Genomic DNA, 24,489 nt, shown 5'->3' with positions numbered 1-24,489 from the left:
AAGGTAAAAAACGCTTTTTGGGAACTATAACTAGCCAATCAGTCCGTTTCTATCGTGGTCCGGCAGTGAAGGCTCCGGGTTCATTACTGTCATTCGAAAACGAAGAACATTTCTCCCTGAAAGGAGAGTGGTACTGTCGCTGCGTTTTAACCGTCGAGACTAAGCATTGCTTGGGAATCAAAGGGGACATATATTGAAACTCTTCACGTGCAGCATATACTCCAGAGCTAACTAGTGTTCACATTTTTCACTTAGGATTCACGAGAAAAGTAAAGCACTCTAAGCATGGCCGAGGCCCTCTTCACATCGTACGAAGTCATTAACAAAGAACCTCGAAATATGGCGTCCGAGCTTCTTGGGTCCGCCAAAAAAGCGGAGGCCAACGTCAGGAAATCGATCAAGAACTATTATACCATTAGTCAAGACAGAGTTCGAGAGGGCGTTGATTCTGCCAGGGAGTTCGCAAGTCAAGAAAATTGCCTCGGGTGTTTATTTACTTGGCGGAAAAATTCTCGCTCTGCAGAGGAAGACGAGGAGCCCCACGAAACTTCCAAATTATTACCCAGCTCGGCGAGTGAGTCTTACTCCGCATGCAGTCGTTCGGAGAACGTGGAAGAGAAGGTAAGATTCTCTTATGATGCATATGTATTCATAATCATGATTTTATTGCTTTTAAGTATACGAATGGACTCATTTGGGGGCTAGGGTAGAGTCTATACATTTTTGTGTATTTCGAGTGCTGTTAGGGGATAAACAAAGTGAGAATTGTTTTAAACTAAGCACAGAAAAATACATGATTTAGTCGGTTAAAGTAAATAAAAATCTGATTAAACTATGCTAAAAACGCATAACGTTTTCATGTGGCAGTTCAGTCTTACGATCGTCCTGAAAAATACGTTTGTCATTTTTCACAAGGTCTATTCTCTAGACCTTGATTTTTCAATTATATGCGCAAGCACAATAGGCACTTTCGCTAAATATACTCCAAGATGTAATTCTAATAGCCACAATGCCCTCTTAACTTCTCGAATTGTGGCTATTAGAATTACATATGTGTCTGGTAAAAGTGACCAGTAGATTCTACATACTCTAAGATGTTTACTGAACCTCGATCACCTTTGTAACGCGTGTACAGTGGGGTGTTGTTTCGAGAATCTTTTTATCTTCTGTGAAAACCAAAGTTGATGTTGGATTTCATTGTCATTAAAAGTTTCCAGAGTCTGATCCAAATTTGGGAGAGAATCTGAAATGCGTGTAAGCTTAGCTATGAAGGTATGAAATTCGGTTCAGCCAAGGCGAATTTCGAATCTAAAATTTATTATGGATAGTTTTTTCTCTTAAGTGGAAATTAGTAGAAACGAATGAATTGATTTTCTGATGGACGGTTAACACAATTCAGTTCTAATGGTAAATTGAACGAATGAGTTTTCTAATGGACGGTCAACTAATTTAGTTGTGGTGAATTGAACGAACTGATTTTCCGATGGACGGTTAACGTAAATTAGTGATGGTGAATTGAACGAATTGATTTTCCGATGGACGGTTAACATAATTTAGCTTTAGCGTATTGAACTAATTGATTATCTGATGGACGGTTAACATAATTTAGTTATGGTAAATTGAACGAATTGATTATCTGATGGACGGTTAACATAATTCAGTTCTGATGGTAAATTCCACTCGTCCTAAGTTAGTGATACTTGTTTCCCAGTGGTGCTTTTGATGACTGTTAATTTGGTGAGAATATGGACAATATGCTTGGAACATATATTGAACAAAGAATTGAATATACAAATAAGAGGCCGAATAATCTTTAATTATTCACATTGTAACTTTTCTTGCTTGCGTTCGTACAATATTAGTTTCCTTATCTTGTGGATACAAAGATATTGTAACCAGGGCTTCCTCGGTGACTCCACATTTAAGATAAGAACACTACGATAGATTATCTCCTAAATGGATCCATGGCCGGACTACTTTGTGGGAAAACAATCTTTTGTCTTGTTCCCAGAAAGTACAACGTTTAAAACACAATGGTAAAACATATGCAATTTAGGACGAAGGTCAAGCGCTGGGACCTATGAGGTTATTCAGTGCTGAATGGGAAGCTGAGAGTAAAAGGTTACAAAGGTGTAACAGGAGGGAAACCTCGCAGTCGTACTACGAAACAATTGTTAGAAGAGGGTGGAAAGTAAGATGGAAGAAAGAATATTAAAGGAAGTACAATAAAAGGAATGAAAGGGGTTGCAGCTAGGGGCCCAAGGGACGCTGTATAGAACCTTAAGTAATGCTTACAGTGCACCGCGCGTGAGGTGCACTGACGGCACTAACTCCCTACGGGGAACAATGTTACTGTAGCAAGAGCTCGTTGAGTCTTCAGCCTCTTGATTTATTTCTAAAAGCCTTTTACCGGCGTTCACTTAGTCTATCGAATTCAGTTTTTGTTTCATTTCAATATTAGGTTTTGCAGTTTTCTTCTTTGGGGGGATGGGGGTGGGGATGGTTGGGGGGTTTTAGGGGTGGAGATTGTTGGAAAACCAAAAAAGCCTTCGGAGGCTCATTTATCAAGTATGTCATTTACAGAGCACCTCCAATATTTTCATCCTCAAAAATTCTTTGAATTCTTCGGTACACAGTGTCTTGAAATATTTCAAGTATTAAAATATTTTTATGGTTTGTTTGGTTGGTACTGTTCATTACGCAAGTTTATTCCTGTATCAACGGTTTGCCTATTGTGGATAGTACATTAACAGTTTTAGACCAATATTTGAAAAAAATGGTTCTTTTCCTAAGGTAGCAGTTTTTTTTTAACCATGGCTAATTGCCATATTTTATATCTGCTCTTGTACCACTTGTTTCTTGCCCTGCAGTTCTTGAAAGGGTGTAGTTATTGTCTGTACCAGTTTTTCTGGAGTTTTCAAAACTTCTCAACTCTAGGTCACTTCTACCTTAAGCCTTTACCTTAGTTTTTGTACTGCCAGTCTAAACGTCACGTTATTCCCTTTCGTAATTGGTTTGCTTTGTGTAAGCAGTGCATAAATAAGCAAAGCTATTGACAATCGTAAATAACTAATGTATAGCACATGTATTTTGGTTCACTGTGGAGTATGTATGTCGTATCAGATACTATTAGGAAACAGACCGAAACAATATATTCATAAATTCAATAGCCGAACAAGGCTTGCCAAAGTAAATACTCGTGTTAACGTCTCTGTTGATATGATACCATATCAGGGAAAGTTATCTATCGACGATTAAGCTTCAGCTGTGACATCGCGTTCGTGTATTACCTGCCAATGGGAGTATTAATTTCTCATTACCTTTCTAAATTTAGGTTACGAATGTTTTACTGCTTTTTGATTATGGTAACGAAAACTGGGATTCACAGTGTTATCACACTAATCTAAAGTTATGAAGATTATAAAAAACAAATGCTGAATACTCATTTTCCCCCTCCAGGAACCAGGAAAGAGTAAATTCAAACGCACGGCCAAGGAGGTGACGGAAAAGTTGACTGGCGGATTGCGCACTGCCGGAGATTGGATTGTGAAAGGACTGCAAGGATACGCCGAGGCTGTACATCCAACTGGATATCGTTTTACCCACGACACTGTCACGTATCCTTACATTTCCTAAGATTTCTAATGTAATTCGAGATTTTCATTTAGTTTTAAGGTTTAGCAGTTTCTAAACTGCAAATGGATATGCAACAGTTTTCTCTTGAATCTCGATTTTCTTCCAAAAGTTTGGTTTCTTAATCTGGTATTTTATGCGCTGTTGTTTTATCTTTCGTATCGTTGCTAATTTTAACTGATTTACTTTTATATAGTTATTTTTAAGCACGTGTTTATGGTTATAGAGAAATTTGATCGTACCGATATTTAAATAAAATTTTTAGCGAGATGTTTTACTTTAAAAACTTATTGTGGTGCAAGTAAGTGTCATGAAATCTTTAACATCATGATTTGAACATCAAATATTCCTTAACCAACAAAACAGAACTTTTCTTCCTCCCTTTCGGTGTCAGTATGCAAATGAAAACATGGGACAGTCATCAGCCTAACGGCCGTGAGGTGGTTTCTACACGACTTATATTGCGGTCTTGTTTCCGGCCCGGAAGTCGCTTTGAAGAGTAAGCTTTTCCAAATTATGCTATTATATTTTCTTGGAACGAGTACTGTCGCGCTTGTATGTGCAACTTTGTGCACCGAAATACTGCACAGAAAAATGATTTTGGGGGTAATACTCTATTTGTAAATTCATTCAAATTATATGGAAAAATATCCAAATCCGAGTTTTGTTTGTTGACTGATTTCTGCTTTGAATTGTTTTCGCTCTAACGCGTAAGTTAACAAAGCAAGTTGTTCTCCTTTTAAAGCAAAACTGAATGTTTTAATTCCAAATATTTAGTTAACACGAAAAAAAAGTACGCTTTGGAAACATTAGAGGAAATAATTTACCTTATGACAGAAAATGTTGCACTTTAGTTACCTAGAAGACGCCAATTTGACTCAGAATATTTGACCTAACTTTGACCTCCTGTCTACTTGGAAATAAACAACTGGTCATTTTCTACAGCTCAGTGGATTCCCTGTTTCAGCTACGTGGACATAGTTCTGAAGCTGTAATACGGTCATGTTAATATAACCGGGTAAGAAGATTGCTTTATTGACTACATACACAATATAAGACTGTCTTGTGGCAAAGGTCATCTCAAGAAGAATACACTGTCACGTTTTCATTCTGACGGAAGGATAACAAGAAAACAAAGTTGTACAAAGGATTTTTATTCAGGCTTAATTTCTTACTGACATCTATTATATTTCAGTACAGTACTATACACACAGAAGGAACGTGAAATTGAACAGAGCATGAGACAGGCAGAGACAGAGAGAGAGAAAGAGATGTAATTTACAATAAATGCAACTTTATTGCATATGACTACAAGCAACAAAAGTGGCTGGCAACACCATTCTCAATTTATTTAATTAAATATATATATATTTGGAAGCCATGGCACCATATTTTAAGAAACATTTTCAATGACGAGAGGGCATTATTTTAATCTTAAGGAGCAAAGATAACTTGGTCAATGATTCTTATCAAGAGGCAAATGCGAGATTTTATTCAAGAAAAACAAACTATAATTTGTCCACGAAGGATGGTCTTGTCAAACTGTCCATGTTAACAGCATTTCAATCCAAACAAGCGAACTGGCCAATGCGCACTAACAAATGTTGACTTCCCAGCCGCTTTGCTTTCCATGTGCTTGTTATCAAGCGATATACCAAAAGAATTTCATACCCTTATTCACCATTAGCGGGCACACTTTCATATGATGCCCTTTCAATTTCCCTAAAAGGTTTCATCAAAGGTGCCACAGCGCGTGTTGAAACCAAAAATCTTGAAAATGTCGAAAGAAGAAACGTTAACATTTTCTCGTCAGGTAAGCTAAAGTAATCTTAAGTAACCATAACCTTGGTGACGTTCCTGATCCAAGAGAAGGTTTTTATGAAAAAAAAAAAAAAATCGTGAAATACTGCAGACTAGCAAGAGCAGAAGACCTAATACAAAGGTTAAAAAAAAAGAGGACAAGAACTGGGTAGCCTGAGAGAAGGAAAGACGAACAAATAAACGAATCTTGTTCTAGCACCTAAATGACAACACTAATAATATCAATAAACTGGGGTTTGGATACTCTGCTTTGGAAAAAAAAATTAAAAACTAATGGCATGAATAATATTTTGACAAATAAATCGTAACTGTGATCTTATCACCAATAATAATAATAATAATATAATAATAATAATAATCATTACGTTCTATGATGGCACATCAATAGAAATCTATATATATTTAACAACTAAGCCTACTTTCTCTAGAGCGAAGACATGAATGACATCTTATGTAGAATTATACACGGTTATGATGAAAATGATACAATGGATAAGTTTACTACCAGGATTAACTTTATAATGTCAAAACAAGGGTGGGGGGGCAGAGGAGGGGGAGTGTTTATTACGAACATGTGACTTTCGTTTTTTACTATGGTATTGAAAATGAGAGATTTCTTTCTTGAACTTCATGTAAAGAATTTCTCTTAATTTTAATATTGGGTATGAAAGCAGGACTTCTGGGGGAGTCGAATGTGGAGACGTTTAAGACAAATCTTACGGAACAATTGAAAGTTATTTTTAAGAGATTCCAGAAAAAAAGCAAAAAATCCTTAATACATAAATTTTCCATACGTTCTAGGAAAGAGTACAGTTTTTCACTTACAGGATGTGTGGCACGGGTATGGTTTGAAGAAAGGAGCTTTTGGAGAAATGAAAGCAAACGAAAAGCTTCAGATGGAAGTCACTGGAGTAATGACTTACAGTATTTTCTAAAAGTCCAGGCATGGGCAACCCTGTGCCCTCATTCATACTAGGCCCAAGGGAAAAACTGGGGGAAGATATGGCCAGAGGCCTAACCCCGATGGAAGAGACAAGACCTCTTCTTGAAAAAAAGTAAGTTACGGGACCGAGAGTCAATACATGGGAGGGAGAAATGAGGCAAGATAATTCTAATAGCCAGCATAATAAACCATCATATAAATAACCGAAAAAAATCGCCATGGTTAATGTTTACAAAAATCTACCTCCTTATCTCACTGGCTTCTAAGTCTGAATGTGGCCCTCTAAAACCATTTGAATCGATTCCCTCATCAATGTGGAAGCAAGAGACACGTCAATGGCATATCTTGAAAAAAAATCGAACTGAAGAAGAGAGAAACTATGTGGTATTTCACGATATACATGTCAATATTATCTTTTCTTAGAAAAGAAAAAAAATCATTGTTAAAGTATATTACCGCAGCAAACGAATCCTAAAGATCCACCTGGATTCACATAAAGTCATAATTATTCAGTATCTACTGCTGGTTTGCAAAAACATGATCGTCCTGAAGGGAAAAAACTCCGAAAAGATTAAGATTTCAAATAGCAGTAAAAGTTAAGTGGCTTAAATTGTTTTGGAGTCAGGATTGACAAACAGTCTGCCAGAACACCCTGGTGATCAATTCTGAATAACAAGAGACCATCTATGAATCAGCGAAATTACTAATTTCATCAATCTTTCACTGAAATAATTTCTGTACATGCCAGTAAAAGGCTTTTATATGCTACAGATACTAAGCCGTCCATACAAAGGATATCGTACTGTAATTGTAGTTACGGCTACCCATACAACTATATTTATAACAATCATTACAGACGGGTAATTCAACTCCTTTTAATGTCGCAATGTGACTTCTACTAGATGAGAACTCAACAATCGTGACCTGGCGACTGTAACCTGGTTTCGGATTTCACGTCACCAGGCCACACTTTTACAGGTCAAGGAATACGAAGCATTGAGAGTACCTGTCCACACCGCTGACTACGAACAAAAAACAATCATTTGAAATATTTTGGATGACAGGAATACGGCTTTTCGTAAAATTTACATATGTATTATTTCAACTACTTTTATGAGCACTTCTCTGACAAGGGAAACATGTGATTAAAAATAAAATCAATGGATAACTCGAAGAGATCAAATTCAATCTCATGATCTTGTGCAATATTGGACACTTATCAGAATGGTGAAATTCCCTAACATAAAATTCAAGTAAACGCTTATTTTCCGAAGGAAGTAATTCGAACCATCATACTTCCATCTGAATACACTACACGAAAACAATTTCGGTTACTGGCCAGTAAACTCTCTTGCTTCATTCTTTATTTTTCTAATTGGTCGACTCCCCAATACAATTAATCGCATCTTATTCCTCCTGAAGGAGGGAGGGTTCTTCCGTGACCGTTTCTTTCCGCCTATCCCTTCGGGATGCTTTGTTGCCCTTTCGACGTCTCTTTTTGGCCTGACGGTCACCATCCTCGCCTCTTCTCTCTTCGCCTCTTCCTCCTCCTCCTCCTCCGCCACCGCCTGCTAGACTTGGGTGAGGCCCTTCCTGGAGATCCGCAGAGGGTACGTCTAATGGTCTGGGCTGACTAGGATCAAAAAGGATACTTGGGTCCTCTGGTGAGATCACTTCTGGGATTGGAGTGATGTCCATGGGGATAGTTTCTTCCTCCTCGGGAATATCCGGGGTCTTTCGTCGGCTTCCTCCGTTGGGTCTTCCTCGTCGGCGACCTCCTTCGGCCTTTCGTCTCCTCCCACCCCTGCCAGAGCCTTTGCTTCCACCAGAGCTTCCCTTGCGGTTCTTTCGTCGGCCCTTGGTTTTGGGTTCCGGTTGCTGAGGGGGAGGCTCCTGGCTGAGGGCGGTTGGTTCGAGGTTCCTTGTGATCAAGTTCGGGTCAGAGCAGTTGAGGCCTCGCTTAAATGTTTTCATAGCTTGACGCAAAGGCTGGATTAAATTAGAAAAGGATATTAGACCCACACATAAAAACTACGGTAATTCTAAGGACAACGAGAGAAAAGTATTGCCATACAGTTACGTCAAAAGATTCTATATTATTGTGGAAGCCTTTGTTATCTGTTCCAAATATCATTTAGTAATATTTTTCTGCAGATATATGCAAAACATGAGTTGGGGGTTTGTGGGGGGGGGAGGACAAAACTGAACTATACGACTCACCTTAGACTTCTTGAAAGGCATGACGAATGTGGGAATGAGTTCATCCCCATGTTTCCGGCCCATGATGAGGTACCTCACCCTCGAAGGGGAAATTTCGCAGCAGTCGGCCTCCATGGTCAAGGAAAACTTCGGACGCTTGAGGGCGCGTCGCTCCTCCTCAGAATTGCCCGACTTGTATATCTTGGCCTTTCGACAGATGAGCTTCGATCTCTGCATCCGTTTGATGCGCGTCTTCACCACTGAAAGAGGCCGAAGATGTCAGACATTGACGGGCAACGAGAGTTTGTTTACTTGTTCTAAAATTTCAAGATATGAGGTACTTGCATACGACACGAGGATGTTTAGGTATTCTACACTGCAGGGGTGAGCTGCAATCGTTTTTACTGGTTAAGTATTCTACATTACCGTGCATAGCGAAAGAGCGTATGCTTACGTATTCTAAACTATGACGATGTGAGGCACTTGCAGAATTCAGTCAGAGGAGGGACGTTATATATTCTAAAATGTATATACATGACGCATATATAATCAGCGACGGAATGTATATGTAAGGCATTTACAGTCTGCGACAGATGTTTATATATTCTGGATTGTAGAGATCTAAGACGTTGACAACTTTTACAGTCAACGAAAGTCTGATTATATAAAATGTAACGTACTAGAAGCAGAGGGGGAGTCAATGCCAGAATGTTGTGCTCTAAATTTAGTGTGCTATACTGTAGCTGTTTATACCAAGGGCAATTCATAGACAGCAAATAATAATAATAATAATAATAATAATAATAATATAATTTGGCAGCAGACCCTCTTTTAAACAGGTTCTATTGAATATTATTGCTGCTTCAGCTGCATTTATTTTGTAGAAGACTTTTTCTATTTTCCTTATTGCGGACTTCTCTTCAGTGGAGGTGCGTGCTAACAGCTCGCCTATATTTGTCATTTCATGAGGGAAAAGTCAAAATCTGGATTCTGCTTCTTTATATATTCTATACAGTTAGTTCTATACAATTGTTGCCGCGACGTTTCGACAGACTCTTCTGTCATTCTCCAGCGGGAGCTAGTAGAGGACTGGCAGATTATAGGTCCTTCTGAACTTATACACGGGCTTCAGCGGGGGTCATGGACGGCGAATTCTGATTGGTTGCAGTCGGCGAACTTCAAGCAACCAATCAGAATTCACCGTCCATGACCCCCCGCTGAAGCCCGTGTATAAGTTCAGAAGGACCTATGCAATCTGCCAGTCCTCTACTAGCAACCAATCAGAATTCGCCGTCCATGACCCCCCGCTGAAGCCCGTGTATAAGTTCAGAAGGACCTATGCAATCTGCCAGTCCTCTACTAGCTCCCGCTGGAGAATGACAGAAGAGTCTGTCGAAACGTCGCGGCAACAATTGTATAGAACTAACTGTATAGAATATATAAAGAAGCAGAATCGAGATTTTGACTTTTCCCCCATGAAATGACAAATATAGGCGAGCTGTTAGCACGCACCTCCACTGAAGAGAAGTCCGCAATAGGGAAAATAGAAAAAGTCTTCTACAAAATAGAAGCAGCAATAATATTCAACAGAACCAGTAATAATAATAATAATGTCGGATGGCTGATTACAGCGTTGGAGAGCCGGCAAAGTCTGAAGCTCACCTACTTTAATTTTTCACTTAATTTCTGGGTGACACACGGGCATTAAGTTGCCCTACTTTAGTTTAAAAGAAAAACAATCTTAGAAGCTCCAACAGAAAAAAAAAAAAAATGAAAAAGGGCGCAGCTGTCAGAAGCCGCCGTCAAAGGGAAATTAACCAACTACAACGACTACAGTAATTATGCCATGCCGTCATCCAGTTTCCGGATTTACGTTCTAAGTTACAAAAGCTATCTGAAGCCGAAAGATGAAATGTTTTTTCCGCGTCAAACGGTCCAGTTTTTAATGACAAGATATGAAGAATACAGCGATTTGTGAGTTTGATTTTGTTTCAGAATCATGGCCCTTTCTAATATCTGCAAGCGATTTCTTAAAACGGGTGCACAGTTAGCGAGAGAATCTTTTCGCCCTTTTTTCCGAAAAGCTCTGTTCTCGCATCTTTTTTAAACACTAACAGTTTTAATGTCTGTTACAAAACTCTGGCAAAAATGTATAAAGAGTGAAAAATTTTCTACCATTTTTTTAAACCAGAAATTATAACACTCTACGCGGATATGTAGTGATTGCAAATCCTTTCTCGTCTGTCTAATCCTGCCAAACATGAATCCTGTGTGAACAGTCGGCGGCTGAAATCTTTAACTTAAATTGTTTTTTTTTCTGTCAATTTCCTAAAGTGTATGACATGCACATTCAGGAAAGCGCTTCCTCATATTTCTTTGCTTCTTCCTGCTACCTGGTACTTGGTACTTTGTGTTGCATGATGCTTTGCTTTCTCTACCTTATGAAATGCTAAACAAACACTTCCAACAGTGGTTCAATGAGATTCAACTAAGCTTGACTGAGTCTTCTATGAGGGCGCAAAGATAATATATAAAACCAGAATTTAATCAGGGACTTCGAAGAGAACCACCTCAGCTTTTGGTATCAGCTAAACTAATATGATATGACACTTTAAATTCTCGCCCCTTTCACTTGCTACCTTTACCTGATATATGGAATTTAATTTTGTCTTTCATCTTTCTTAGAATTTGGCAGTTCTCCAGAATCTCACGCTGCACTCCCCTGCCTAACTGCTTGATATACAACGAAAATTAGTGTCATCAACACCAATGATATTAGTTTCTAAAATAATAATATTGTTATGAGGAAATTTGGATAACCCCTGAATGGCGGTTACTTAAGAAAAAAAAAGGGGGGGGGAGGGGAGGTTCTCAGGCGAGGGACCTCAAATGGTATGTTACTAGAGACTTATAAGGCAGCAGTTCAAATAGAAATGCTTGTTTACACGATACAAAATATATTCGACAAGCTCCGTCCTTTCATCTTCCACAAACAGGTGAATGGCATGTTTTAAGGTATGATCTAATCATATAACCTGGCGTAACAAGCTTAACATTTTACTTAGAGATATGAGTAAACTATGTCTAAAAAAATATTTGGCTCTCTGGAATGGAAACCTTGCTAGGAATGTTTCTTCCGTATTAATTGTAACTCATTAGAAGTATGTATAGAAATTCTGGCAGGTTTATTTCTTCACCAGCGCAATTCTGAAAAGCAGAATGGGAGTTCTAGCATAATTAAGCAAATAATCATCGTTACTGAGTGATGAATGAGGAGATGATGGCTAATATGAAGTTTAGATTGTGCAGTAGTCAAGGTTAATGGTACCCAGTAATTTTAATGTCATGGAATTAAGGCCAAAACGAAGTTGATGACGGAAAAATAAAAAAGGATAACAAAAAGAAGGAAAGATGAGCTACTGTTACTACTACTAGGTTTTTACTGCTGCTGATAATGATGATATCACAAAATTAAGCATAATAAGGTGTCTCATTACTGCTGCTACTAGGACTATTGCAGCTGCTTCTAACAACAACAGCAACAACAACAATAATAATACTACTAATAATAATATAATAAGAGCATCTCGTACTCTAAGTTGTCTGTTTTCATATGCTGAGGCAAAGCGATCCAACTTACCAACATCGGCCCGGCAGTAGTTGTCCAAAATATTTTCATAGGTCTCGACCGGTGTACACGCTTCGCAGTCACCTGCAGAAAATGGAATCGTTTAGGCTGAAAACTACCGTAATTAAATATTAATAGTACAGTAATAATAAAAAATATCTACGAGTCGTGAAATTTCCGACAATGCAATATTCATCCTGTTTATAAAAGCAATGTCAAGAGAGAGTATTGGTTTCCTTTGACAGAATTAGCGAATACTTTAGAAGGACTAGTATTGTCTATGAAGCTCACTTTACTTTGTTAGTATTTAGAGTAATAGTGATACTATCTGTCTATCTATCTATTTATGTATAAACGCGCGTTTAGGTCAATTATTCATTATCATCCGGTCCATCTTTAAAAAGCTGTCCTCTTCTTTTTTCGAAGATGCCGGAATCATTTCTTTATGTGTCTTATTAATAAAAATACTTGTAGTGAAGTTGCTGACCAAAGTATACAATAATCATTTAAATATAATGGGAATATGGTACAGCAATTTCCAGGAAGTATAGGCAATGTTAATGACTTCGAATGTGTTTGTTATACTCTCAACTAACCTTAAAAATAGGCTATTTTACTGATCTACAAGCAGAAATATTCTCCTTTCAATGAGTTGTAAGGAGAACAATTGAAAATAATTAAAGGAACTACAGACCTTTTTGAAAAATGATCAGAATCACATTTTTTATTTGGAAACTAGAAAGAATTCGAGGAACGGGATGATTGAGTCTCCTTATTTTATTTGACTATATTCTAGTTTCTCTCATTTACGGTCTCTGTAATCAAACTCATAAGAAAATGATTAAAACTGTGCATACAAGAAGTATAAGACACCATCAACTCACCTTATGCTACAAGGAATATAATCTTATCTTATTTTTAGTACCAGAAGTGACCTATTTTACAAGATAATCATTCAAGGAAAAGTAATCAAGGAAAAGTATGAGATTCATCTATCCACAGCAAGCAGTGCAGGACTCTTACCAATCTAGATGTTATTTCTATCTTGTTATATTGAATTTTATTCATCTAAAATACCCACAGGTTCCTCGTGCTGGGAATTTTTTCATGTCATTTAAAAATAGGGCTGTATTTATTTGCAAGTCATTCTTGCCTTGAGAATACACCTCACCTTTTATGATTCATTATTGAATTATTTTACTCCTACTGTCTACCTGGTTCACCCTGAAACTTAAACTGCGCGGACAACTGAATTACTGCAGCTAAAAAGTGTTGCTGAGTTCAGGTTAAAGCCAGCATTGCAAAAAGGAAGTGTGGATTTAATCAATAAAGCCGAAAAACTGAGAAGTCAAGTAGCTCACAATCTGTTATGTTACTGAAAAGTTTTATAATGAATGCAACAAATACCAGAACTATCACGGGAACTTATTCTCAGGTTTTACTACTACGATATTAACCGCACTTTGTTAAGGATCCTATGAAGATGCGTGAGGAACTGAGAAATAATGAGGGGGTGGGGGGAATTAGAACTATTGTGGGGTTGAGCAAACTGACAAATGAGGAAAAATGAGGAAAAGGCCTGTAATTCTGAGTACGAAGAAGAGATAACCACTCCCAGTTTATTAACAACTAGAATTGGGAAATGGAAGATCTCAAAACGCAATCCAGACCTTGAAAATGACAGGAAGACTGGGACGAGGGAAGCAGTTTCTTGAAAGGATAATGAATATGTAATAAGGAACTATAATATTCCCGATCTTCCGACGTGACTATAATAATAATAATAGAAACTGCCGAAACAGCAAACCGAAAGGTAGCTCAGTAAACTATTAGTTGCTTCATCAAGGATGAAGTGCAGCCTATCACTGAGTGGTTTCTAAACTCATTACATAATGAAAATCTAAGCAACATAAATACTATTAATAAAACTGCACTGTTACATCGTTTAAGAATATGAAGATAAATTTCTGTTTTTTTCTAATCGACCTGACATTTACTGATCTATTGCTTATGTAACCTAACCTAACTTGACCTAACAAGGTAACTTTAAGTTAGCCTACACGAACACGATGAGACAGTGCAGCAATACCAAATTATCTTTATATTATTATTAAATCTAGCAGGACTTCTCAAGGCACTGGCACAGAATCAGCAGGGGGTAAGTTGCAACAAGCCCTTCTGGATGATGATGATGATGGTGCATTTCTGGAGTGGGGGTGGGGGTGGGGGGTGAAGTAGTAGCCTTCAGCAAGCAGGGTAACAGCAGCAGCAGCAGCAGCAACAGCAGCAGCGGCAGAAGTGCGCGCTGGGGGGTTTTGGGGGGAATATATGGGGCCCCTTGTTCCAGCAGAAGTAGGTGAGGGTGTTGGGGGTGTTATAAGAAGAAGCCAAGTCAGCAGCCAACCAGCCAGCCACAGCAGCTCAGATCAGCTGAACATCTCACCTTGCGCTATTTCTGCAAAGAGACCAGAAGAAGAGATGCGCTATTAGTGGACATGTGGGTTAAGAGAACGTCGTTAAACTTCTTCTTCTATTTGGTCTGCACGCATTAGTTGACTTAAATTATACACAGTATGAAATTCCATAGTTCTATGTAGGATTCTGGTTTAGTAAGAAACATATTAGAACATGACGAGCCAAACTGAATCTTAATCTTAGCTAAACACTAGTATCCTTAGCTGTTAGTTTTGCTTATACAAAATAAAAACATGGTTAACCCTTGGGTTAGATCTTTAAAATACTTCAAATAAAACATTCTAAATACCCCTACCGACACAAACAAACAAAAAGCGTTTCAACGTGCTTCAAATAGATCAACACATACGGGGTCAGGGTAATTCCCTGGTTAAAATATTCACCAATAATAAGGTACAACAAACGAACCAGTCAAATTCAAAAGGTCGCCGACACCAAAGTCAAACTCTCTCTCTCTCTCTCTCTCTCTCTCTCTCTCTCTCTCTCTCTCTCTCTCTCTCTCTCTCTCTCTCTCTCTCTCTATATATATATATATATATATATATATATATATATATATATATATATATATATATATATATATATATATATATATATACATATATATATATATATATATAATATAATATATAATATAATTACACACACACACACACACAAACACACACATATATATATATACATACAAATACACACTCACTGATACGCTGTAAATGTAATCACTGTTGAGTGTCGATGAACTATTATACTTGAATGTAACCTGGAAAATTCAAAATTAACAGCAACCTGTGTTGATACAGGAACTGACTGGTTGATTCATATATTATAATAATTGTTACGGAAGCGAAAAAAAAATACAGGCACTGCTATGCTAATTCACAGTTGTGCAAAGAGAAACTTTCGGGTCCAAAAGAAATCATGATTTTCAAGTTCCTGAGAATTGATCGTTGAAAAATTCATTTTGCACCAAAAGTCTCGCCTCCTCCACGATTCATTATGAATCCTGGATCTTCCACATCCCTATCTCATTTCCTTCGGACAGGGCCTAAATAAAGGACGATACGTATGTTGAAGGATGAATGAATGTATAATTTGATTTCACATGGCGTATAGACAGTGCTAAAGTGAACTGCTTATTCACTTATACATTTCTCTATTCATTATGGCTGCAATATCAAGGGAAGCCGAACTGGCATCAGCGGTTTGCAGATGCAATTGGTTTTCTTTTTATCAGGATGGAGACCGTCATTTTCTATGAACAGGTTTTGGTGGCCACGACCATCACCAGGGTTACTCAACTGCCTTTGCGCAAGATGCATGAAATTGCCCACAGCCGAATAGCCTCTACGACTAGTTCAGACGAGAATGGTAGCGAGTGTCAGTGCTACAGGAACTTTATCGTCTATGATTTACTTCTATATTAATGTTTTACGTAAATGATACGATATGTTATGCACTCAGGCCGGTCTCAAGATCGGCTTAAAGGGGAAGGGTGAGCGGATGGTAAGAGTCAACCCCGTCCCCAAACTCTCTAATAAAAGCTTTACTCCAGCTTGCAACAGACCATAAATGTCTCGTGTAAGCCGCAATTTGTCATGATCAGAACCGGAAACCAGCGGAGTGAGAAAAAATATAACCAATTAGCCAACTGTCACATGGCTTCATTCTATCCCGGCCAAACTTTGGGAGACACCAGCCTCAAACAGGAATCACTACTTGACACAAATTTGGACATGTCAAAGTATAATAAAAATACACATGGCAGACGAGACCAAGTAAAACTCTTCAGTGTTATAATAATATTTTTCAGTTATAAAGTAGATTACTGAAATTTAAACATTTCTCACAGGATTCCTTTCCTGTAACTATGCAGTTTACCTAGTTATATTTTCAAGTTTTAAAGGAGTTAGTCAAGTTACAGGGTCAGTATATAACATACATACATGTATATGTAGTTGTAATAACCTCTTAACTTTGGATAGGGGTCACTAATAGCACTTAGATCCCAATGCATGAATATGAAGAAATTCTGTCGTCCGTATCAGGATTCAGCCCGCACTCTGCTAAGGACATCAGACATCTCGCATTTGGATCTAAGGCTTTGATGTGACAAGCGCATCCAAAGTGTGAAGAATTCCAAAAATGAAGTGGGCATTGTGGTTTTTACAATTACATACGTATTTGGTAAAAAATGAGCAATCGATTCTACACACACACACGCACACACATTATATACATATACATACACACACACACACACACACACACACACACACACACACATATATATATATATATATATATATATATATATATATATATATACATACATGTGTGTGTGTACATACATACAAGAGTACTACTTTCCAATGCCAGAAAAAAAAACCACTGGCGTATAAGGGAAAAATACATTCAGCCGTGCGTGCAATAAACCCGACAATTGATCTAGTAGACGCAAATTATTCCTTTGCAACTTTAGTTGTTTAACTTTTTCCTCGGGTCACTAAAATCTGTTCCTTCTTCCACGGGGATATCTTTTTGAAAACGTCAATAAAAAAGAAGTCAACAGATAAATAAACAGAATGACCGAATTGCAAAGAACTGCTTGACACTCGTGAGCTTACTCTCTCTCTCGGAGACATGGATGTACAGTAAGTCCATACTGCCGGTGGACATATACAACTCTAAAATGTAAACATGCGTATGAATGAGTAAGAACAAACAAACAAACGCGACACGGGACAACACAAGCAAGATTATGTACAGTCAAAGCTCTCGTTCAAGACCATCCATCACTCCTTGGATTATCTCTCTCCAAGAAGTTGGATCACGAGAGAGAGAGAGAGAGAGAGAGAGAGAGAGAGAGAGAGAAATCCAGTATATGGATTATTTGAGCTTGGCGTGAGTCTCCGCATGGCATTTTTCTTCGACTTGTGGATTTGGTTACATACTGAACCATTAACAAATTCTATCTGTTATATATATATATATATATATATATATATATATATATATATATATATATATATATATATATATATATATATGTATATATATATGTGTGTGTGTCTGTGTGTGTGTGCGTATGTGCATCGGAATATATATTTGCCACTCTTGAACTGAATTGCTTCGGGGTGGGGCAACAGACCTCTCTACAAACTTTTCCGTCTCAAAATGATTCGCAAAATACTACTGTAACTATAAAAGCAATCTCTTCATTGTATTATTTTTAAAACTGGAAACTTGAAACTTCCGACTTTACCCTGTGTTTCCAGAGACTTTATTCATGTTGAAAAGCAAATAGGTCTCAGATCACCAACAGGTCAGAGGTCTTCGACTTCGCTCTCTCTCTCTCTCTCTCTCTCTCTCTCTCTCTCTCTCTCTCTCTCTCTTCTTAAGTCAGAATCAACCTAAGTTCTTCGGTGGGCTGACCAGGAAATGGCATACATCTTAAGCGATTTTGCCTTTACTGAGAAACCAAACTCCCTTGCGTTTACACGTCTACGCCAAAAATTCTGATGACAAACACCCAAACCTACAACTGTTGCTAATAAAACGCGCTGCCGATTCATTCCCAACGAAACTCGCTCCTGCGTCACGAAGGCGGGATCAAGAAGCGTGCAGCTGGGATCGTCCGATTACAGTCATTGCTTACGTGAAAGAAAGAAAAAAGAAATATATAAGTATAGTTCGTGTTTTCGTGTCGCTAAATGGCGCCACTTTATCGTCGTCTCGATTCTTGGAAATTGTGGAAACGGTCCTAACCTAAAACACGCGCGATCTTCATATACAGAAAAAAAAGGTTACGTTCAATTGTCGAAGCAATGCAACTAAAAATAGCCACATTCAATTAATGTTCGCAATATAAAAGTAGCTTGGGTGTTAATTGACGTGCATGTTTTTCCCGATGAACTACTGCCTACGACACAAAATCTTATAAAACATACCTGGTTGCGTTCACTTTCAAAATGGCGAGGACAATGAAATGACTAAAAATACCACTCTCAATTAGCGTCTGCATTTCAAAACAAATGTTAATTTACGTGTTGATTTACAAGCAAAGTTTGTTTTTTTAGGTGACTTTCTATAAAATATCAGTGTTCGATTACGTGTCAAATTCAAGAAGATCCGTCATGCCCAACCCCGCCCACATGGACAGATAGATGACCTGTTATTTAGACCGACAGAAAGACATATATACGTTGGTGTTTCGAGAACTGTAGATAGATAATCGATAGATAGACAGACAGAAACTACAGATGTTTAATTCAGGACAAAATATTCACTGACAGAGTATTTTGAGAGACATAGATATAGATAGATAGATAGATAGATAGATATATATAGATAGATAGATAGATAGATAGATAGATAGGTAGGTACACAGATAGGTAGGTACACAGATAGATAGATAGATAGATTAGATAAGTAGAGAGATAGATAAACAGATAGATAGATGGGTAGGTATATAGGAAGATAGATAGATAGATAGACAGATAGATAAATAGATAAATAGGTAGATAGATAGATTGATAGACAGATAGACAGACAGATAGACAGGAAATATAGATGTTTAATTCAAGACAAAATGTAAGTTCTGACACAACAACACCGATGATAAACACCATTACTAAGCTGGTCGCGCCCCAAAACTTGATGGATGTTGACAGGTGACCGTAAAAAAAAATGGCACCTGAGGGACCTTCAGAGCTTTGTCATTTGTGAGCAACTTCACAAAAGCCAAGATCTAAAAAAAAAAAAAAAAAATCTTCGAAGTTCATATACTGCAAGGTAATATATAAGCTTTTTGCCCTTCTCCGAGAGAGAGAGAGAGAGAGAGAGAGAGAGAGAGAGAGAGAGAGAGAGAGAGAGAGAGAGAGAGAGAATGATTTTGCCAAAACCAAATCGGTCATATCAAAACGTACCAAGTTTATGTATAGCATGACAAGATGGCAGTGTCTTTTTTCCTGACTCAGTCTGAGAGAGAGAGAGAGAGAGAGAGAGAGAGAGAGAGAGAGAGAGAGAGAGAGAGAGAGAGAGAGAGAGAGAGAGTTAAGCAAACTGCGAATCAAAACATCTGGTACAAGGATATGAGCTGAAGAAGTAATCCAGCTTAATTAAAAGGTAGTAGGATGAGAGAAAAACTTCTAGTTTTCAGTATAAAAAAACCGAAAAAGAAGGGGCCGAAAAAAAAAATTTTTTTTTCTGATAATTTTTTTAAGCAGATTTCTTTATTAGCCTTCTTCTGCGTGTACTGATTAATCATTATTAAAAATAAATGCGCCGAAGTTTCTTCGGTGCAATCGAGTTTTCTGTACAGTGTATAATGTTGTATGAAACTTTCAGCCATGGCCCACTGAACTCGTAGCCGCGGCCCATGAAACTGTGTTGTTGGTACCTATAACGGTGCCAGAAGTACGATTATGGCTAACTTTAACCTTAAATAAAATAAAAACTACTGAGGCTAGACAGCTGCAATTTGGTATGTTCGATGAATGGTTTTTAAGATCTGAGGGCGGACAGAAAAAGTGCGGACGGACAGACAAAGCCATCTCAATAGTGGTCAGCGCTTTGATAATGTCTGTGTTATTATAACTACAGTCTAGATTGTTTCCGAAAAAAAAACACTGACTATCTGTCAGTGGTGGCCATCATTTTAATAATTTCTGGTTTATTATCACAATCAAGCAATCTAGCCTAACCACTGCATTAAAATTGCCAACGTTCATTAGGCTCTCATGAGGGGATCTGATACAATACAAGTGTTGAAGGTGCTCACATTATTTATTTAAGGGATTTACTTCTTAGAATTTGAAGCAGTTTTGGCTGAAATGACGACAATCGCCAAAAACGTGTAAAACTTGGTCATGTGGGGTATTCATCCAATATTCACAGTCAGACATTTGATTTCTTCTTAGACGGGATAAAACAGCATGTGGAGTTCATTCTGATATAAGGGATACCCAAACCATGCAGTGAGTCTGAGCCGATTTAAATGATTGCTGTGTTTCTTATGTTTCCACAATATCTGTCTTTGGAAAAACAGAATACTATGAGCCCAAGAGCTACAATGGAAGGAACATCCAGTTTCGAAATTAAATTAGAAGTTGCCAATATAACAAAACAGGACAAGAATGTAATAATCTGGATCAAAGCAAATATGGGGTTCAGGAGAATCTTAGTACTTACACCAGCAATGAACTGATTAAGTGATCAGGAGTACACATAAGGCAGCAGAAATGAAAACAAGAGGGAACACTTTCAGTGGGCGAAAAAAAATTGGAGCGAAAGGAACAATTATCGCAGAATAAAAATAAAAAATAAACTGAGCACAAAACGTTTTCTCTGGCTCTTGCATTCTCGATTCATCCCGACGCAGCAACGAACATCCTGGAGGGAGCGGCGCCGTTTGAACCGCTATATTCGGAGCAGACGAAGCAGAAGAGGAACAAATAAAAACATAAAAAGAACGATAAAAATAAAAATAAAAAACAATAAAGAAGAAAAATCTTTGAGACAGGTAGCCGAGCAACCATCATCGTTCTCTCGTTCTTTTTTTATTTTTTGTAATCGTTTAGCCTCTTTCTTATATATATATATATATATATATATATATATATATATATATATATATATATATATATATATATATATATATATATATATGAATCCCGAACACTGTGCAACTCATCAGAAAGCCTCTTTGTCTCTTCCCGGAATATCCCAAAAATTGTCAACAAAGGCGATCTTCGGAAAATGTTGGATATTGGTCTCGTATCGGGAAGGTGTTATCGACGTGCTCTGACGACGCGCGCCCCCCCAAAAAGGGATGGGTATTTAGTAGCCGATAATAGCGCGTGAGGAACGGCTGGGGATTGGGTGCTGGAGAGGGGAGGAAAATGGGGATGGAGATATGAGGATTGGGTGTTGGTGGGTGGGGGTGGGGGAGGAGAATGTGGGTGGAGACATGGGGATTGGGACGTGGGAGAAAGGAGAATAGTGTTGGAGATATGGGAATTGGGAGTTGGTAAGCGAAAGTAAATGAGGACGGAGATATGGGGAGCGTTTGTTGGTGGGAATAAGAATGGGGATGGTGATATGGGGATTGAGTGTTATTGGGGAAGAGCAGAAAGGGGATTGGGTGTTAAAAGGAAAAGGAGAATGGAGCCGTAGGGATTGCATGGTAGTGGGGAAGGGGGTATGGGGACAGGATGGTGGGGAAGGAGAATGGAGATGGAGACATGGGGACTTGGTTTTGGCTGGGGAAAGGAGAATGAGAATGGAGATATGGAGACTGACAGTTGTGAGTTGTTTGGAAAAAGGAGAATAGTGATGGAGATGTGGCGATTGTATGGTGGGGAGGAGAATATGGATGGAAACATGAGTGGGCGTTGGTGGGGTAAGGGGAATATGGCTAGAGATATGGGAACTGTAAGATCTTGAGGAAAGGACAATAATGATGGAGATATGGTGAGGGGGTGTGGGTTGGGGAAGAAAATATGGGGATTAGATGATGGGGGAGAAACAGAATGGAAATGGAGATATGAGGATTAGGTATTGGCGGCCGACGAGGAATGGGGATGGAGATGCGGAGACTAGGTGTTGGCTGGGGAAAGGGGAATGGGAAGGAGATATGAGGATGGGGTGTTAGTATGGCGAAGTAGATTGGGGATATAGATAACAAGACTGGGAGTTGTTTGGGAAAGGAGATTAGTGATGGAGATAGGGAGGGTTTTGTGATGGTGGGCGAAAGTAGAATGCAGATGGATATATGGGTTCTGGGTGGTTGAGAGAGGAAGAGAGAGAGAGAGAGAGAGAGAGAGAGAGAGAGAGAGAGAGAGAGAGAGAAGAAAATCCGGAGTTGAAATGAGCGTCTAATAATAACGGGGACTGGAAAAAACTAACAAATACAAGGGGAAAGAATACCGCATGCTGTGTTTATAAAGAAAAAGTTAACAGAAGTATTTGGTTGATTTGGGCTTATCTTAAGTTTTCCACGAGTCTTTTACTGACACTACGGGTAAAAAGAGGACCAACTTTACTTGTAAAAGGCCAATTCTAATCAGCTGTTGAAACAACAAACAATTTTATAAACAATCTGTAGGTAAACAGGGTTATAAACCATAACGATTATTATTATCATTATTACTCTGTATACGTTCTCGTGAGATACGAAGAAAAAGCATGACCTGTCAAATATGCTTCCGTTAAAGAGAAAAAACCTAGGTAGCAAGAGGGGGTAAATTTTTGTGTATGTATGTATGTATGTATGTATGTATGTATGTATGTATGTGTGTGTCTATGTATGTATATATATATATATATATATATATATATATATATATATATATATATATATATATATATATATATATATATATAAATATATATATAAAGCTGTATTAACTACAGTGCCTCTTGACTTCTCTAATCTTTCTCGCGTTCAGGTCAGTAACTCTACCTCGTTCTCATACCCCGGATGCGGGTTCGAATCCTGCTAGAAACGTCAGAACTGCTTCATTTTCTTGCATTTGGAGCTCAGGCTTTGTAGAGACAAGCGTAGCCAATGAATGTGAAGAATTCAAGAAGTCGAGAGGGCACTGTGGTTATTAGTTACATATGTATCTGGTAAAAGTGACCAGTAGTTATATATATATATATATATATATATATATATATATATATATATATATATATATATATATATATATATATATATATATATATATATATAATTCAAATCTTGATCTCTACAATACAGCAAGCCAGTGCCAACCCTCAGACATGGACACTGGGTGGCCAGTGCCATCTGCCTCCTGTTGAATAATGAGAAGAAAAATTGAAACGAGTGCACAGCAATCGCCGTGACTCAGCCCGTACCACGAACGATCGCCGATCAGCAGACTATGTCGACCTTGGCGCCTGCAGAGCCGAAAGGCGATAACAGGAAATGATTTCAGTGGCCGTTGACCTTAGCCTGATGGATTGCGTTCCTCTGTGGCAGGTCATGATAAGGATAATTTGTCATGTATATGACTGTTGAAGTTTTCAATGTCTTGATAATAAAATTTTGGTTAGCTGGTGTTACGTATCAAAACACCTTCGTCACAATGTGTTAGGACAGATTCTTTGTTTACAAAAAGAGACCAACAATGATATTGATATATACAGAAAACTGCTCATAACCATCATCAAAGACAAAACAATATAAATGATCAACACAAAAGGATTAAAACAAAAACCAGTGATAAGCACTACAGTATAAATTAGAAAAAAATTAACAACATACCTCATAAAGATACGAACCAACAAAAATAACTCACAAAAATACGAACCAACAAAAATATTTAACAAATGAAAATCTCCTGTAGAATTACAGCAGATTAAGTCCACGTGTTCAGGGATTTTTTACCTAGTGCAAAAAGTTCTTTGATTTCAGAAATATAATCAGCACCATTCGACTCGACATTTGTTTGAAACGCTGCCAAAGATTTGAGAGAGAGAGAGAGAGAGAGAGAGAGAGAGAGAGAGAGAGAGAGAGAAAGTTGTTTTCAAGAACAAGGTAAAATACAAATATAACTACATGATGGTTTTTTATGTCTTTCGAAAAGAGTTAGAGAAGTCACGGTGAGCGGAAGAAAACACGCCATTCCATCCACAATTAAAATACCGCAAATTCCACCCAGTGATATGCGACCAGCAAGAGCACCCCGCCCTCTCCCCCCTCCCCCGACAGTCCCCTCGCTCTAAAGGTCTCTCAAATTGCATATCGTATCATTGACACCCCGTC

General features: G+C 38.1%; 1 protein-coding gene and 1 long non-coding RNA gene across 2 annotated transcripts in view; one reads left to right on the top strand and one right to left on the bottom strand.

The window, feature by feature from the left end:
* Positions 1-4,291, top strand: LOC136847404 (uncharacterized). Its single transcript, XR_010855735.1, has 3 exons — positions 1-621; positions 3,460-3,617; positions 4,000-4,291. It is a non-coding gene; the product is annotated as an uncharacterized lncRNA (long non-coding RNA).
* Positions 4,292-4,771: 480 nt separating this feature from the next.
* The window catches only part of LOC136846949 (uncharacterized), a 134,692-nt gene continuing 114,974 nt past the window's right edge, over positions 4,772-24,489 (bottom strand). The window contains exons 3-6 of the mRNA XM_067118203.1: positions 14,668-14,679; positions 12,237-12,308; positions 8,618-8,856; positions 4,772-8,386 (exon numbers count right to left, since the gene is read on the bottom strand). Coding sequence (XP_066974304.1) covers positions 7,805-8,386; positions 8,618-8,856; positions 12,237-12,308; positions 14,668-14,679 — 905 coding nt within the window. The 3' untranslated portion in view covers positions 4,772-7,804. The remainder of the gene's footprint in view (positions 8,387-8,617; positions 8,857-12,236; positions 12,309-14,667; positions 14,680-24,489) is intronic.

This window comes from Macrobrachium rosenbergii, chromosome 16 (genome assembly GCF_040412425.1).
Source record: "Macrobrachium rosenbergii isolate ZJJX-2024 chromosome 16, ASM4041242v1, whole genome shotgun sequence".
Lineage (NCBI taxonomy): Eukaryota > Metazoa > Arthropoda > Malacostraca > Decapoda > Palaemonidae > Macrobrachium > Macrobrachium rosenbergii.
Note: the sequence above shows the minus strand (reverse complement) of the source record. Positions and strands in the feature narration are given on the sequence as shown.